We start from the raw sequence: 17592 nt of genomic DNA, 5'->3' as shown, positions 1-17592 counted from the left end.
AATCGATATCTTATCAAATAAATATAATAGATTATGATTTATAGGTTGGTCATATCTGCAAAGTAACTAAAGCTACCAAATGTAGTGGAGTTAAAAAAAAAAAGTCATTATTTCCCCTTTAGATTTGGCACATTTTTACGCCAGATGCCCTTCCTGACGTTAACCCCCCGTCCCATTTTCACCGTGCTCGGGAGCAGCACTGCGGGCTGGGGATGGGCGGTTTGGGGTTCAGTGTCTTGCCCAGGGACACTTCAACATGTGGTGGGGAAGAACCAGCAGCGCAAACCTCGGAAGAGAAAAAAACAGAGGCAGACAAAATAGAAATAGTCAAGTCGGTTGAAAAACTAGATCATAATTTAAAACCCGTTTCATTTAATAAACTAAAAAACGTGGGAGGAAGAATTAAAAAAAAACGAACTGCTTTAATTAAAAAAAAAAAACTAAAGTGAAGTTGTGTTTCCCGCCCATCAACGTCCTGCCGAGTGTCTGACACGATTAGCTGCTCGGGCCACTTCAGCAACAGCCACATTAAAATGGGTTACCTGAAACAAATCGACGTCCAAAACTTCAAGTCATGGCGAGGGAACCAAGTCATCGGTCCTTTCATGCGATTTAATTGTATAATTGGCACGAATGGCTCCGGTAAGTGAAGTTTTTATCGTAAACTTGGCCTTTTCTCCATTCAGCTGCCGTCAATGCTAATGCTAACTGTCAGTGCTAGCTTTGCTAACATTAAGCCACAGCCAACAAAAGCCTTTTGGATAAGCATCTGTTGAAAACATGAACCATGTGTAGACGACTAAATAAGGTTTCCAATGCAGTATAGCATCCGTACAACATAACCTTTTCCAGAAGTTAAACCTTTACCAGCAGTTAATGTTCTTGTCAAACTTAATTGAAGTAGAATTATGAAGATTTAGCTAACAGTTCCGGCGGTGTAGCGTTAGCATAAAGCGTAGATGACAATATTGGATCCAAATTCAGTTTCGGCACATGGTGATAACACCATCTACTTTCAAACTTGAAAAATATCTCAAAGTAAAATATTGGAATGGTTTTCTTCATCTCCAACATTGCAACAGGTCTAGAAATGGCTTAAAATCCCACTTAAATGTATTGTTTCTTATCAAACCTTGACCGTGGTGAAAAGTGTAAAAGTAAAGTACTTACTTGTTATACTATTAACAGTCTGTATCTACTTGTACTTTTCTTTTACTCCGCTACAATTCAGACGGGAATATTGTTTTAATCCACCACTACATTAATTTGAGTATTTTACCTGTGCAATTACACATTGCAGTTGTAATAAATTAGTAATTTATGATAAAAGTGGAGTCCTTGTCCTTTTGTACTAGTAGTAGATTTCAGATATTTACTTATTTAAATAATATGAATTGGTAGTGGAATCCTTCATTAGTCAAGTACTTTTACTACTTACTTTTAAGTATTTATCTACTTGTGCTATTCTGATCATTATAAAAAATAGAGTTAAAAGTACTGTATCAAGTAATAAACTTTTTTTGAGGTTGGAGCTAATTAGTAATTTCAGCATTGTGCAGGTATATTAACAGTAGGTGCTGATTAACTTTAGTTGCCTTACTTCAACACTAGTTGTTTCAGACAAGACTTCAAATTGACACTCAGTATGTCAAATCAAACTAGGCAAGTCCAATGTCATGGATGCCCTAAGTTTCGCCATGGGGGAACACGCTGCCTCCCTTCGAGTAAAGCGCCTCAGAGACCTGGTACACGGAGCCCACATTGGGAATCCTGTGTCTAACACTGCCCGTGTTGCCATGCGGTACTGTGACGACGAGGAACACGAGACAGTCTTCTGTAGGAGCCTCACTGGTGAGTTCAAAAAGACGAATTGAATTGGATTTCTATGTATGCTGTGTTTTTAGCCGTTGAAATTGGCAACAGAAAAAAATCAGAGCAAAGTTAACAGGGATACATTCATATGGTTCTTTGGAGACTAATGGAAGTCTCCAAGGAGAGTGTTCACCCCTCAGCCCCGCAAAATAAATTCAGATCCGTTCTCAAAAGAAAAGTGGAATTAATGACAAATATATTTATTTGTAGAAGTACACTTACTATACCTAGAAAGTTTGCACATGTAAACCATGAAAATAACAGTGTTATAATTAGTTGACAGAAAAACAATGTTTATAATTTGTTAATCATATTAGTCATTTTTCAATCAAAATAGAACAGCTCCACATTTTCTGGAGAGGATGGAATCAGGAATCTTTAGAAGTGTTTCCAAAACTTTTGCGCAGCACTGTCCCTCTGTCGGTTTCTTGTCAAAACTGTCTTATCTGCCATTTGTTGTATTGTTCAGGAGACTCTTCGGAGTATCGCATTAACGGCGTGCATGTGACTCTTGCCAAATATTTGGCGGAGCTTGAGAAAATCGGCATTGTGAACAAAGCTCAAAACTGCCTTGTGTTTCAGGTAAAATGAAAAGAGACTGTATTATATTCATGTATGTGGGGTATATCTTGAAACTACTCAAAGACAAAGTTGTAGCAATTATGGTCAAACAAGAAGGTGGGCTCAAACATGCCCCAATGGATTATTTTTTAAAGACACTAGATAATAAATTAGCAAACAGTTGAATGACTTTTTCATGTGTTCAACATATAATAATAGACCTTATCTTCAAAGTGCAAGGAATAGGGCTGTAACTATCATTACATAACAAATAACTTTAAGTCTAGGGAATGTTTTAAAAACAAGTACTACAGGTGAAGGCAGGTTGTAATAATGTATTACAGACATATTAATTATGAAGGTCCCCAACAGGGGGCAGTGGAATCCATAGCTTTGAAGGACCCAAAAGAGAGGACCAAGATGTTTGAGTTTATCAGTCAGTCGAAAGACTATTCTGCAGAGTATGATAAGAAGAAAGACGCCTTAATAAAGGCCAAAGAGGACACACAGTTCCACTTCAACAAGAAGAAATCTGCTACTGTCGAGAGGAAACAGGTGTCTCAGGAAAAGAAAGAGGTAAGTTACTGCATATTGATCAAGGTCAAATGTTTGGTAGCAACTGATACAATGGTATCAAATTGTGTTTCTAGCAGTGTGTTTGTGTGGGTTTCTAAATGGCTTGGTCCAACTGGGCATGTGTTTAACAAAAGGCTGCAGACAGTAACACGCAGCTGAGTAAAAGACTGACTGAATGGAAAGATCGTTAACAGGTAGATGCCGCCTCATTTGTAAAACAAAATCTGCCTGAAGTCCAACAGAAAATGTACATTATTTAACACATAGTGCCTTGTAAAAATTTAAATAACTCACTGGCCCTGATTTTTAAAATTCAGACAGCTCCCGTTGTGGATCAGCTGTGTGTGTCTCCCCTAATAGTCAGAAAGCAGCATGGAGGAAATCAGGTTATTTTTCTGCTACATGTATAAGCCGATTTCCAGTAATCAGGTTTCTTTGTCAATGTAAGGATGTAAAGCGTTGCTGAGACACCGCCATCTATAGGCACTTTTGGACAGTTTAAGGGACTAGATAGGTGAATGGAGGTTTTCTCATAGCTACACATCCTTAAGGGCTTTTTTGACCAATTTGCATTTGCAACACCAGTAGGATCTCTAAAGTGACATAAGATCGCTGAGAGCTAGCAGCTATACTTCACAATCAGTCCCAATCAGTCAATGTACACTTACTGTACATGGCTTATGGTTTCTAGTTTGCTGGAAGAGAATCTCAAAACTGTGTTTTAACAATTATTGTTGCAGTAGAACTATTGTGGTGTAGACACACAAAAGGGGATATTTCTGCCAACAGTTCTGAGAACTATGAAAAAGTTCCTCCAAAGCACTATGTAATGTTCAGAAGTTCAGTGTGAATTTCAAATTACCTCCCAGTACAGATTCTTTTAGGTAATACGGTTATATTGTAAAACGTACATTAATATTTTTTTCTGACATAGTAGTACATCTGTGACTGCGGATTTCCGATCTTTTAAATCCTCAGAAGTTTTTCTTAGGTTATTTGTCAAACCTGCCCTGAGATTGACTGAGGGCATTAGATTTGCGGCTTTCACCTGTTTTATATAATTGTAAACAGAATTTTTATGAAAACGTTTTGAAGACATAAATTTTTTAAAAAGTTTCCCATAAGTTGGTCATTTGTTTCTCCCAATAAATCTTCCAATCTAAAGAGGCTTCTAGCCAGGTTTAGGCAGTCTTAATTCATTTAGCTTCAATTGAGAGTAGCAGAAATGTAATTTTGATGTTCTAGCCGTCATGTTGTGTTTATTTAATTGTAAACTGAACGTTTTAAACTATTGAAACAATATTCTTGTGAACTTTGTAAGTTTTGAACTTCTATTTGTTATTTATGATCTGAGCTTATACAGCTTGCAGTCTAAAAACATAATTTCTGGATCATTTTAAACAGAAAAAAATGAAAAATGAAAAAAATCGGGCCTCTAATCTTAGTGGAGCTTTTCTTATACACATGTTAGACAATATATACAGGTTGTGCACAGGTCTTGCAATTAATGGCATGATACGCTTATTTTCAAATTAACACAATCTTTCACAGATAAAACGTTTAAATCAGTCATATTTGACTGGATCTGGGCAGTCAGTCATATTTGACACAAAGAACATGGCATGGGGTGTTTAGTTGGCTTTAGTTTCTTTTGAGGTTTAATCTTCATGAAATGCTCAGTTCCCCCACCTCTTTACTTTTTCAGGCCCAGAGGTACCAGGCTCTTGTGGGCAACCTTGACCACAACCATTTGCAGCTGAGCTTGGCTGAGCTCTACCACAATGAGAAAGGCATCACCACCCTCAATGAAACATTTGGGCAGAAACAGCAGGCCACAGCTGCAAAAAACAATACACTGATGAACTGTGAGCAGACAGTCAAAACCCACAAGAAGGATCATGGACGTCTCACCAGAGAGCAGCAGCACATTGAGAAGGAGATCCGGTGTGTTTTTGTGTGTAAAATAGGCTTGTTTTTTCTCCCAGAGCTTTCAATTTGTTTTTAGGGACAGTTGTACGTAACTGTGAAGAACACATTTGTTTTTCATGTTTGGGAAATAGCTATCAACAAGATTTACCAATTAAAATGTGAAAAGGATCAATTACTAAGGATCAATATTAGAATGTAGAGAATGTAGCTTTTGAGGTGTTAAATGGGAATTTTATTTGTGGCATACCAGGACTTTTGTTTCGGTGTGTTGCAATATCAGGTCTATTTTGTTTAGTTAGAATTAACCCTGTATCACCCAGTGCCCAGGAACACGTCCTGTCCCAGTTTCAGTCACAGTACATCACAGCTAAGGTAAACACTTCTCATCACATGAAAAAAGCTGAGGAAATTTGCAAAGCCTTGAAGAAGAATCAGAAGGTTCTGGCCACTAAAGTGCAGGATCTGGCTGATGGTCAGCGGGAGCTGGCTGAACTGGAGAGAACCTGGAAGAACTACGAGAAGCAGGTGCAGCAGCATGGACCCTCTCGTGGGAGGGACATTGAGTTGGACAAGGATCAGGTGAGTGTAAAATACACTCACCACATGTAAAAAATAAGTAATGTAAATATGGCACAAAGCAGATTGAAGGGCTATATATTGTGTATAAATGTATTTCTTAAGTCTTTTTCCACTTTATTATGGACAAATAAGTGGAGAAGTGACATTGTCATGACATCTTAATCACATTTTTGCATGCATTTCTGATACAGCTAGAGCGATACAAAGAGCTGAAAGAGTTGGCCCAAAAGCAGGGGGCTGTTCTCAGCCAGCAGGCAGAGAAATTGCACTGGGAGGTGAGAGCAGACCATGAAAAGTTGGCTTTTGACCAGCGCAGAAAGAAGGAAGTAAAGGTACTGGTGCAAACACATTTCTGTTAATACTACACATCTTTAAAAATGAATAAACACAGATTAAATCGCTGCTGAAATCATCCCGTACAAGTTAACAGAGAAGGTCTCCCTGTGGGGCCTCCCAGAACAACAGCATCATTACATTTCCTGACGACCCAACTGTCATTGGATTAATCACTGGTGGGGCTGAAGCAGCATCCAGAAGAGAGGTGGCAGACCTGGAGACCTGGTGCTGCGACAGTAATCTGTCCTTGAATATGGACCAGACCAAGGAAATGTATTTTTATCTGAGAAGAAGGAAATGCCTGACCCACTTTATATCAGCGAGACGAAGGTGGAGAGCGTCAAAGCCTTTAAATTCTTCGGAGGATCTCACCTGGTCCCACAAAACTTAAGAAGGCACAATAGAAGAGTGAGAAAAGACTCTCAGTAACTTCTACTGGAGTGTAGTTGAGAGAGTGGTCACCAGCTCCATCATTGTCTGATGTGGGACCTGCTCTGCAGAGGACAGGAAGGCTCTCCAGTGTGTGATTAAAACCAGGAGAGGACCAGGACCATCACACAACATCATCAGAGACTCCACACACCCACAGCACAGCCTCTTAACACTTCTGCCCTCAGGCAGGAGATACAGAAGTGTGAAACCAAGAACAACTAGACTGACCTGCAGCTTCTATCCACAGACCATGAGGCTTGTGAATAGGTCTCAGCATCCCCCATCCCCCAACACAGACATTTGCACTGCCTTTTGACAGTATTGTCACTTTAACTTCTACCAGGCTGCTAGTACCTCTATTCATTACTGTACTGTGCTGTACACACTTTAAATCAGAAAGAACTAGTTGTTTAAATACGGGATTTTTTTACTGTAAATATACTTTTCTATGGTATTATTTTATTTCTGTCACTGTGGAAGGAGAGATTGCAAAGAAGAATTTCATAGTATGGTGTAACCGCTATGTTCATTGTGTGCACATGACAATAAATCTGTTGAACTTTGAATGTATTTGTTTAATTAGAGCACTTTTCAAACCCCATGTCCTGTAGGTTGGCATCAGGAACAGCCAGACTCAGTTGGAAGATTTGACACGCAGAACAGAGAAGCTGGAGGAGTACACCAAGACCTGCAGGTGTGTCATGTGTATACTGTATATAATCTGGCACCACATGCCCTTTATATTGTAATGCCAGCCAGGAAAAAGTCACTCTGGGATGCCATCTTGAATTCCAACTAATTAAACGAGCCTACTTTATACTGGCATTGTACTGTATGTCTCAGATCATCCCTTGAGGAGTATCGTCAGCGAGAGGAAACTCTGACTGCAGAGCTGCAACGAGGAAGCCAACGCAGCAAGGAGGTGAACCAGGAGCTGGGCCAGGTGCTGGAGGAGCTGGGGAATGCCCGCATGCATAGCCAGGAGACCAGACGCCAGATGCAGCGCAAAGAACTACTAGAGAGGCTCTTAAGACTCTACCCTGAAAGTGTGGTAAGGCGATATATGCGGGAAGAGTATAATTCAACTCAAGGATCAAGAAAATATACCCAGAGAGCACTTTAATACTTGGTTATTTATAGAGCTCCACGATTTGGTCAAAAGTTCACATTGTAATTATTGTAGACAATATTGTAATTGTGATATAAAAAATGGGCCTACTTGCTATTTATCAAGGAAATGCACATATGACTAGATACGCGCTTTCGGCTTGTCCCTTCAGGGGTCACCACAGCAGAATGTGCCCCGCACGTTCATTTGGCATGTGTTTTTATGCCGGATGCCTTACCCTCCTACCTTATCAGGGCTCGAGACCGGCACCATGGTGGCTCTTGTTGGCTGGCCGGGGCACCACCTTGGGGGGTGGGATTCGAGGTCATGGGCTTCTGCATCCCAACCCAATGCTCTACCACTAAGCACCCAGACCCCCCCCTAAAATGTACATATGACTGATGATTTTAAAATGTGTATTTCTCAACTGAAACATACAAAGTAGCAGAAAATATAACATCTAAAAAAATGTAGTGTTTTCAGTAAGTAAAACATTTTTTTCAAATTAAAATATTAATAAAATAGTAATAATAAAGTCAATCCAAACCATTCACATTTTAACTCACGTCACTAAGTACTATTACTATTTGTCACATAATTACACAAACACTACTACAAACACTGATTTACATGATGTTTTCACTTAAGATTTAGGCACCTCTTTACTACCTATTGTTATTTTTATCATTATTTGGCTTTTTTATTAATATTTATTAAATTGAATCACAGCATTTTGTGATTATAAAGTCATTGCTAACATTGTGATTGTGATTAGAATAGAATTTATCATTATGCATTATTTAAAACTCTCCTGATATCCTGTAATGTCAAGTTTGTTTTTTTTACTTATACCATTATCACTTAACCAAGGCCATTTTGGTTTCTGTATTTTTTACCAGTATGGCCGACTCTCTGACTTGTGCAGTCCCATCCATAGAAAGTATCAGCTAGCAGTCACCAAGGTGTTCGGCCGCTACATTAATGCTATTGTGGTGGTGTCAGAGAAAGTGGCTCGTGACTGTATAAGTTTCATTAAGGAGGAAAGAGCTGAACCCGAAACCTTCTTACCCATAGACTACCTTCATGTAAGTTGGAGAATCAAAGCCTCAGGAAACCTCAAGAAAATGTCTTCTGTGACATTGTACATGATTATTTTGTTTCTTTGTATTCAGATAATTTCTTGTACATAAAGTATCTCAACATCTAATGATCACTGCTGTTTGTAGGTGAGTCCTCTGAATGAGCGACTGAGGGAGATACCTGGTGCCAAGATGGTGATGGATGTTGTACAGGTTACTGCTCCCACACGTGCTTCTCAGCTGAAAAAAGTGGTGCAGTTTGTCTGTGGCAACGCCTTAGTGTGTGAGACGATCAGAGAAGCTCGGGGTTTGGCCTTTGATGGGAAGGAGCGCATCAAGGTAAACTTGGAAATCTGTTTTAAACATGGGGGCTTGGCATAATTTAATAACAATAAAAAGCACAGGGTACAAATTTTATTTAGGTGACTAAGATTTAAATTTTTATATAGCCACCTTCGAAAGCAGAACATCAAAAAGTGCGATAACAGAAATTAAAAATGAACTTTAAAAAAGAGTTAAAACCTTAAAATAATGCAAAAGCTAAATAAATGCCCTTTAGAATAATTGGGGTTTTAGATGTTTTTTTTTTAAAGGTATCCACATTGACCATTGTTCTTAGCTCCAATGGGAACGCGTTACATAGTTGAGGGAGTAGACAGTTAACAAGCCCCGATCAGAGGACTTTCGACTTAATGATTGTGTCAAACAAAAGGTGGGGTTTACATTTATTATTACTGATAAGACTGGTAGCTCATAGGTAGCTCTACTATCCTTAGTCATATTAATAAAACACATTAAAAGTTCTTATAGGTTTTGACATTGGACTTTCCACAGATTCTTTACTTTACGACCGGTCTGTTTAAAAGAACAAATGCAGTCATTGATCCAAGGTGAGGAGTTTATTGTGGGAGCCACTCTGACCCTAATAAAGCCAACTTTGTTCATGACAGAAATGTATTGCTCATTAAAAGAATTAACTTGGGAGTCCACATAACTGTTTGACATAAAAGTGCAGCTATTATGAAAAGATACATTAAACAAAAGCTTCAGAAAAGTTTAATAAGATTTAGAGTGTGTCCTCTGATGTGTACATGTTGCTTGAGGTTAAAAGCTTCAGTAATATTAATAAAACTAAAAGCAAGGATGTCCTAGCTGTCATCAATCACCGAGCCGGACAACTGAACAATAAAAGATCCACCTCCCTCAGAGTGTTAGGAAACACATTTCATTCCCAACCACAGCCGAGGTAAAGTAGTGTTTTAATCGGCCACAGACATTAATTAGATGTGCTTCTTTAAGACAGTAGCTCTGGATGGGACACTGTTTGCAAAGTCAGGTGTGATCTCTGGAGGCTCCAGTGATTTGCGCACTAAAGCTCGTTGCTGGGATGAGAAGGACTTGACGCGGCTGAAGGAACGAAAAGACCAGCTGACAGCAGAGCTGCGCGTGAGTCAACTAAAAAATATCAAACTTTTTTAACATTGAGTTAACATTAACATTTCCAAGTAAGATTTTAAGTTATAATTTCATTTTATTGATTTTCTACCCTGTAACTCAGTGTGTTTTTTATACATACAGTACATCTTACTCTTTCAAATATACAGTAGATTTTTACTAATTAGCTTCAGTTACAGGACAAGCAAATGGGGTAAAATAACACTTTCCTCGCAGTTCACAGTCAAATTTTGTTTTTTTGTTCTGTGAAAGGATTTGATGAGGATAAAGCGGAAGGAAGCAGAGCTGCATCAGATCATTGCACATGCTCAGGGGGCTCAAACCCGTCTCAAATACTCCAAAACTGAGCTGGAAAACCTTCAGAAGAAAAACATTCTTAAATGCCAAGCGGTAGGACCACCGAATTTATACTTAATCAATACTTAAGACAATTCTTTAACGCTGCTGTATTATATTTGTACATTATGTAAGCACATTATCACATACTGTATTACGTGAGACGGGAGCAGAGGTGACTTGAACGTTTTACTTGACAGTTTATCATCATTATTTATTTTGGTCTCATCTGTCCTACCAATTGTTTTCAGGAGATTTCTCGTATGGAGAGTGAATTAGCAAACCTGGATTCTCAGATTCAGATGCAGAAGGAGAGTGTGGAGGCAAAAGATGCAGAGATAAGGACGATCCAAAATCAGATCGAGAAGGTATTGCTGTCTGCAGAGCTTTCACAACCTGTGTCTGCAATGACAGCAGCCATCGTGCTGGAGTTACATGCAAATTCATTTTTGCAGCAATTTCTATATAAACTATTTTACTGGCCACTCAAGTGGCTGGTAGGCAAACTAAGTAGCAAATCCTTGTGTTGTGGCTGGTTACACGGTGTAGATGCTCTGTGTATTTAGATGGAGAACGTAGTGTTTGCTGAATTCTGTGCTGAGATTGGTGTGAGCAGCATCCGAGAGTACGAGCAAGGGCACCTGAAAGAGCAGACAGAGATCGACAAGAAACGGTACAAAGACACACCAGTATTGTCTGTATCAGCTGAGCTAAACTTCACCAGCCGAATCTGAGATACAGATTTTATAATGAGCACTTCTTAAAAAGATGATGATTTGATTTCAGCTTTATATATGTTTTGAATGTTTAAAGATAATATGAAAAATGTTGGCCTTTTATTTGTCACAGTAGGAGTCAAATTCTTGGCCAGTTTATTTTTTGTGTTTACTTTCTTTTGGAATCTTAAATTTACCACGTGTTTACAGTAATTCTGTATGTATTATTTTCTGTACAACAAATGCAATGATACATTCCAGCTTCAGCATATACTTGGTAACTTCTTTGATGCGACTTTAAAATCATAATGTCATCCTGTTATTTTTAAATATTTAAATAAGTCTAGCACATTCGTATTGTGGTTTGTGTATATTTTCAGTATGAAAAGATAAACCGCTTATTACATTTTCTCCCTTCAGACTGGAGTTTGAGAGTCATCGTGCTCGTCTGAATGTACAGCTCGAGTATGAACAAAACCAACTGGAGCAGTTGAAGAAGAAGCTCCATAAAATGGAGGAGACCATTGACCAAGAGGAAAGAACAATTGCTGAACAAAGGAAGGTCTCTGGCTTTTCATGACCATATTTGCATTTCCACATGTTTATGCTAGTTTTCATACTGTAAAGCTCTGTATATAATACTCTGGATACTCTGGACTGTTCCTTGTATATTTTTTCACTCATATGCTACTATTCCCCTGCAGGATGAGGAGAAGCTGCTGGTGGCGGTGGAGGATTGTCAGAACAAGTGGCTTGAGCTGAGGAATCAGCTCCTGTCCAAGAAGAGCCAAGTGGCTGCTGCCAAAGTTGAGCTAGACCAGAAAACCCAGATCCTCCAAGAGCTCAACAAGTAACGCTGCCTCCACTGCCACTGCTACTTATTTGGTGCAGTTATTATTTCTACTACTAGCTGCTGTCGGGGAGGTTTGCCTTATAAAAGGTGGAGAGTCGGCAAAGCTGTTCAGCATTTCCCCCAGAAAATTTAACAGCCACGGTGGCATGAGGGTGAAAGAGGTTTTGCGGAAAAACCATTTGGGGTATTTATTTCTCATGCAGCACCTTTGGTTTGTAAATTCCATGTAAGGGTCGAGTAAAGCAAAGTGAATATTAATAAGATGTATTTATTCCATGCAAATAATTTCTCCTGTATGTCTCACAGGGGGCCTCAGTTAAAGCCCTCTGGCATGTTCCTTTTCTAACAGGCTGTTTATGCTGATGACATATACAACAGAATATTCCTGCCAGTTATGAAAGACAATGATTAAAGGTCATGGAAGAGCAGACAAGAGAAATGTGCACTTGTTGGGTTCATACAAAGTCCTTTCTGCTGTGTTTTGTGGAGGTGTGACCTTCAGGTTTCTCAACTCAACTTCACTTTATAGAGCATTTTAAATCAACCACTGACCAAAGTGTTGTACATAGATAGTCAAATAATAAAGCAAACAATACAGCAAATACTTAATACATAGAATAAAAACAAGACAACAGGAACACAGTCTCATGCTGGGTTGAACGCTAGGGAATAAAAATCGGTCTTGAAAATGGGCAGTGAAGGGGCCTTCAGATTCCATTCGATAGTTTAGGCGCATGTCTGTTTGTGTTTTAGAACGTACCCACTGTGTAACGATCAGAAAAGACCGTTTGACCTGATTTACATATTTGTTCTCGCTAACGCCGCTCTTCATTCGCTCACTATGTCCCTCAAAACTGCTCTCGCTCTCTCCAAGCTGGGGAGGAGGGGAGAATTAAATGGTGCATTTAAGGACAACAAACAAATCATACGGCCTTTAGTAAGTCAACAATGTCTGCCTCTTGGAAACGGCTGGTTCTCATTCTTTAAGTAAAAAAGGGAGCAGAGTGGATGTAGGACCGGCAGTGAAATTTGGCCACAACATTTAACAAGAACGGCTCACGGATACGTTTGTGCATACTCGCGATTGGTCGTGAACGTAATATCAATAGATACAAAATATGTTTTTCCCTGTAATGTAAGCATGGCAGGCCACCAAAGTAGGGGAAACACTGCTGTTGATTGGGGAACATGGTACCAAGAAAAACAAATCACACAATGGTAAATACTAAAAACTAAAATACTAACTTTCTGTCTCTGCCTCAGAGAGTTGGTGAAGCTTCAGCGGGAGCTGATGTCTACAGAAACCGCTTTGGAGCAAAAACGCATGGCCAGACACAACTTACTTCTGGCCTGCAAGATACAGAGTCTGCCCATCACACTGCTGTCTGGGAATCTGAATGAAATCAGTGAGGTGCAGGTAGGACAAAGAGATATGCAAATGTCTGCTGACGGTTGACTGTTATTTGTCTCTTCTGAGTGATGATTGTAATACCAGTCTTGTGCAGTTTGAGAAAAGTACTAGATTTTAATTGGAGCTCAAATCATTTTGATTTAATAAGTTTTAGAAACCCTCACATTGTAGTGAAGAATGAGAAGCCCTGCTTAGTTTTAGGAAACCAAAACTAATCATATAACTTGAAGCACATCTGGCGTCGGTTGTGACTGATTTTTGTGGTGTGTGCAGTTGGACACAGAATCTGAAAGCACTTCAACCATCATGGACATCTACGAGAGAGAGGCAAAGTTAGTCATCGACTACTCTACGCTTGAGGCGGAGTTCAGGGTGAGACATCAACACTCATCATTGTCCGACATGCACAATAAAACAATTGTAAAGTACTTGCACTGAATATGTCTGTGTACAGAGTTTGCAAACTGAAAAGGAGGTGGAGGCCTACTTAGACAAGCTGAAGGAGTCCATTTCTTCAATCGAGGGAACTTTGCATCGCACTACTGCACCGAATCTAAAAGCTCTGGAGAAAATGAGGGAGGTGAAAGACAAGTTACAGGGATTGACGGAAGGTAATTTAAAAACAGGTGTCAGCCTACATTAATCATGCAAAAATGCTTTTCCAATGAAAACAGCATTTTACGTTTTATTCCACATTGTTTATTTACATGGTTTGTGTGCATTTTCTATTAAGAAGTGAGTGAGAATAAGGTGTTACTTCGTTTTAAGTGGACAGCTCCTCATTTTGAAATTCCTAATGTTTAAATACCACATAATTATTCTGCATGTTAAATGTGTAGTACTACTGATGTAACTGAGCTCTTTAGGTATTGTTTGTTCTTTCATCAGCTTTTGATGCTAGCACCAAAGCAGCCAAAAGGTGCAGCCAGGAGTTTGAACAAGTCAAAGCTCAGCGCTTCCATCTCTTCAGCCAGTGCTTTGAGCATGTGTCTGTTGTCATTGATCAGATCTATAAAAGAATTTGCAGGAACAGCAGTGCTCAGGTAAAGTCTGTCTAGGTACTGTACTCTTAATAGAAGTCTTTCCTGACTCAAACATTTTAAGGCTAATAACCAACCTTTAGCTTTTGTAAGCAATTCAGGGGTTAATTAATCCACATGGAACGGATGTATGTATCCACAGCTTGTATCTACATTCAGCACTTACCTCCACACGTCCACACATACCCAGTCTAAACTGTGTGAACATACAATTCATAATTCTCATTAGCACAGGACGTTGCATTAGGTGTATAAAGTAAACTGATTTTATTGTAGTCAAAAAGGCCTTAGATGTTCTAAAAAAGTATTGGAAATACATGTTTCAATGTTTTCTTGTCTGTTGTTGGCAGTAATATTGCTAATAAAGTAGTTCTAATTGTGAAGGCCTTATCTCAACTGGTTTTTACTAATCTTTTGCAAACTTTTGTTGCTTTTTGGCTTTGTGACAGATACTACATGTCATTCCACAGTACATGGTATTAGAAATGCATTTAAAAGTCACAATGTGACCTAATTAATTATACTGACATGCTGTAAAATGGCATGATCCAGTAAAAGACCTAATAGATTGCTATTTCTGCTCCAGGCCATTCTGAGTGCAGATAATCCAGATGAGCCGTATCTTGGAGGCATCAACTACAACTGTGTGGCACCCGGGAAACGCTTCATGTCCATGGACAATCTGTCTGGTGGCGAAAAGGCCATTGCTGCCTTGGCCCTGGTGTTCGCCATCCACAGGTAATCCTGGCAGCCCACCAACAGACTGTAGAATAAATTACATAGAGCGTAATAGATGAAATTCACCAGATTATTAGTAGAACAAAAAAAATTACCAAACAGTGCAAATTGATTGACTACAAAATCGATTTTTACCCCCAATAACTTTTAAAAATAAAACAAAACAATAGAAATTGATGCACAACCTGTTGTGGATGTTATTTTTTCTCAACCGAAAATACATTTCAGTGGTTAGTGGAAGCACCTGCCGCACATTATCTAACTCTTCAGTTATCTGTTACTGCAGCTCTAACTTTTGAACCGCTGTGTCTGCTGTTCGGCACACTGCTGTTTGTGTACTTGCTCTCAGCTTCCGCCCTGCTCCTTTCTTCATCTTGGATGAGGTGGATGCAGCATTGGACAACACAAACATTGGCAAGGTAAGTTTCCGTCTGCATCCAAAGCTTGTAATTAATATCTATTGGTGTTCTAAAATAGTTCAGAATCAATAAGTTCATCAGCAAAGTAATCAAACAACAGCTTTATATGTTTATTTTAAATAATAATAATATAGTTTCAATAAGTGACAATAGAAATCTGTGGCAGTGTAAAAAGAGGTGTTCATAGAGATAAACCTGCAAAGAATTCTTATCTGGATCTGCAGCTCCCGTCAGCATTATGGAGCTTCAGTTTTACTTCATTTATGCTTTACATAGTGCTGGTAAGGATGATGCTGTATTTTTACCTGCTATGTAACAGGAGCTGTATTCACAAAGCTTCCTAAGTCTGTTCCTAGTGATGAAATTCTACAGAAATTCTTGGAATTAAGATGTCTTCTAAGAAATTTCCCACAAAATTAAGAGTAAATCTTAGTAAAGATAAAAGTTATTCACAAAGCACCTAAGCCCTCAAAAAGCCCCCTAAGGTGTTGTTAAGAGTAGGGAGGAGGACTTTTAAGAAGTTTAAGATTTTCTTAAGCAGATAAAGAAATTACAAAAAGACCAACAGGTACAGTAGAAGAAATATTCTGCAAATGCTGAATGACAGTTAATGATACATTGTTTCATTGTGCAGAGATGATGTTTGTAACCCTCCATCAGCTGATGTGAGTGAGTCTGGTGAGTCTGCTGATGTGGGTGAGCTGTGAGTTCAGGGTCCCCACAGCGAATCATTGTCCTCATGTTGATTTGTCACAGTTTTTATGCCGGATGCCCTTCCTGACGCAACCATCCCCAATTTCTACCGGAGTTGGACCGGCACTGCACAGCTGGGGATTGGAAAGGGCTGTTGGGGGTTCAGCGTCTTGCCCAGAGACATAAAGCCTGGGACCTGGGTTCGAACAGGGTCCATGGACGACTACCTTACCAACTGAGCTACAGCCTATTTGATGGACATTTTGTCTTTTTTTATGTCTAGGTGACCAGTTTTATCAGAGAGGAGTCGAGGGAGAACATGCAGATTATCGTCATCTCCCTGAAAGAGGAATTCTTCTCCAAGGCAGATGCTTTGCTGGGAGTCTACTCAGATGTAACAAACTCTGCCAGCATGTTGTATATTGCACAGTAGTTCATTTTCGTTAAAACCTTTTCATATTTGGTAGTTTCTTTATCCCATGACAGTGCCATCACTATATTATTTTTTCTCTTCCTCACAGTTTGATGAATGTATGTTCAGTCGCATTCTGAGCCTTGACCTGCGTCCGTACCCTCTGGTTGATGAAGACATTGGGACCGATGAAGCCAGAGCAGACAGAAGAAAGGAATTCTGTACCCTGGAATCTCTTGCATGAAATACTAATCCATTGTTTCTTTTTGTTCAATTACTGTATGGTTTTAGCTCAGGGTTTTCAGTAGTTTGACTGAAGGCACAGGTAAAAGTTGTTCTTTGTCACATTTTAGAATGTCGAACTAATATTGGTTGTGTAGGTTTTCATTGTAGTTATCTGAATTGGTTTCCAGGGTAACACTTTAAATGTCTAGGGAAGTTATTACAGCCCTTATTGTTCATGTTTAACAGGACGGTTTTATGCGATATGTCGTGGTCGTACCACTTAATTTTTAAACTTGTCCATTTTACTTGAAGTATTTTGTATTCAGGTTGTGTTTTTAAGGGACCCTTTGTCCGATTTATTAAATCTACAACCAAAGGGGGTCTTGTGTGTTGTTTGGCTTCTGAGGTCTGAGTTGGATACACTAGGGCATAATTACTGAATTTATTAAGTTTTTACACATGTACACATTTAGCTTTTCTGTGCATTATATAGTTGGAATTTCCATATTAAAGTACCACAATAAAATATATGGAACAAAGCAAGCCAGAGTTTCTACACATAAAATATAAACATACAATAACAAGCAGTGTAGGTTGCAGATTTGTGTATGAGGTTCATTTTCAGTGTATAATAGCATTACTATAGTATAATACAAATTCCTAAAATAATAATATAAAGCTCCATTACTGCTGATTAATAGTACATATTAATCAAAAGTTACTCAGGTACATTTACTGATGTACTCTAATACTATTTTCAGAAACGACAATTTCCATTTTGCATTTCTTTTCTACAATTAAGTCGTTTGTTTGTTTATTGTT

General features: G+C 38.9%; 1 protein-coding gene across 1 annotated transcript; it reads left to right on the top strand.

The window, feature by feature from the left end:
- The first annotated feature begins 533 nt into the window (after positions 1-533).
- smc1b (structural maintenance of chromosomes 1B) lies at positions 534-17146 on the top strand. Its single transcript, XM_067493453.1, has 25 exons — positions 534-642; positions 1663-1851; positions 2342-2454; positions 2806-3009; positions 4715-4953; positions 5259-5517; positions 5709-5849; positions 6897-6979; positions 7129-7336; positions 8293-8478; positions 8620-8811; positions 9772-9918; positions 10180-10317; positions 10515-10631; positions 10830-10936; positions 11400-11541; positions 11684-11829; positions 13096-13249; positions 13517-13615; positions 13698-13854; positions 14132-14286; positions 14870-15021; positions 15371-15440; positions 16417-16527; positions 16655-17146. The coding sequence occupies exons 1-25, from the start codon at positions 534-536 to the stop codon at positions 16787-16789; spliced, it is 3753 nt and encodes a 1250-aa protein (XP_067349554.1). The 3' UTR covers positions 16790-17146.
- Positions 17147-17592: the final 446 nt, after the last annotated feature.

The sequence above is a fragment of the Channa argus genome, chromosome 23 (assembly GCF_033026475.1).
Source record: "Channa argus isolate prfri chromosome 23, Channa argus male v1.0, whole genome shotgun sequence".
Taxonomy (NCBI): Eukaryota; Metazoa; Chordata; class Actinopteri; order Anabantiformes; family Channidae; genus Channa; species Channa argus.
This window is presented reverse-complemented; position numbering and strand designations above follow the sequence as displayed.

Excerpts from the sequence above, each read along its gene's own strand:
- smc1b (XM_067493453.1), top strand. The coding sequence starts at position 534 with ATGGGTTACCTGAAACAAATCGACGTCCAAAACTTCAAGTCATGGCGA. Across the intron at positions 643-1,662 it reads AATTGGCACGAATGGCTCCG|GCAAGTCCAATGTCATGGAT; the intron begins GTAAGTGAAGTT and ends AAATCAAACTAG. Across the intron at positions 8,812-9,771 it reads ATGGGAAGGAGCGCATCAAG|ACAGTAGCTCTGGATGGGAC; the intron begins GTAAACTTGGAA and ends TGCTTCTTTAAG.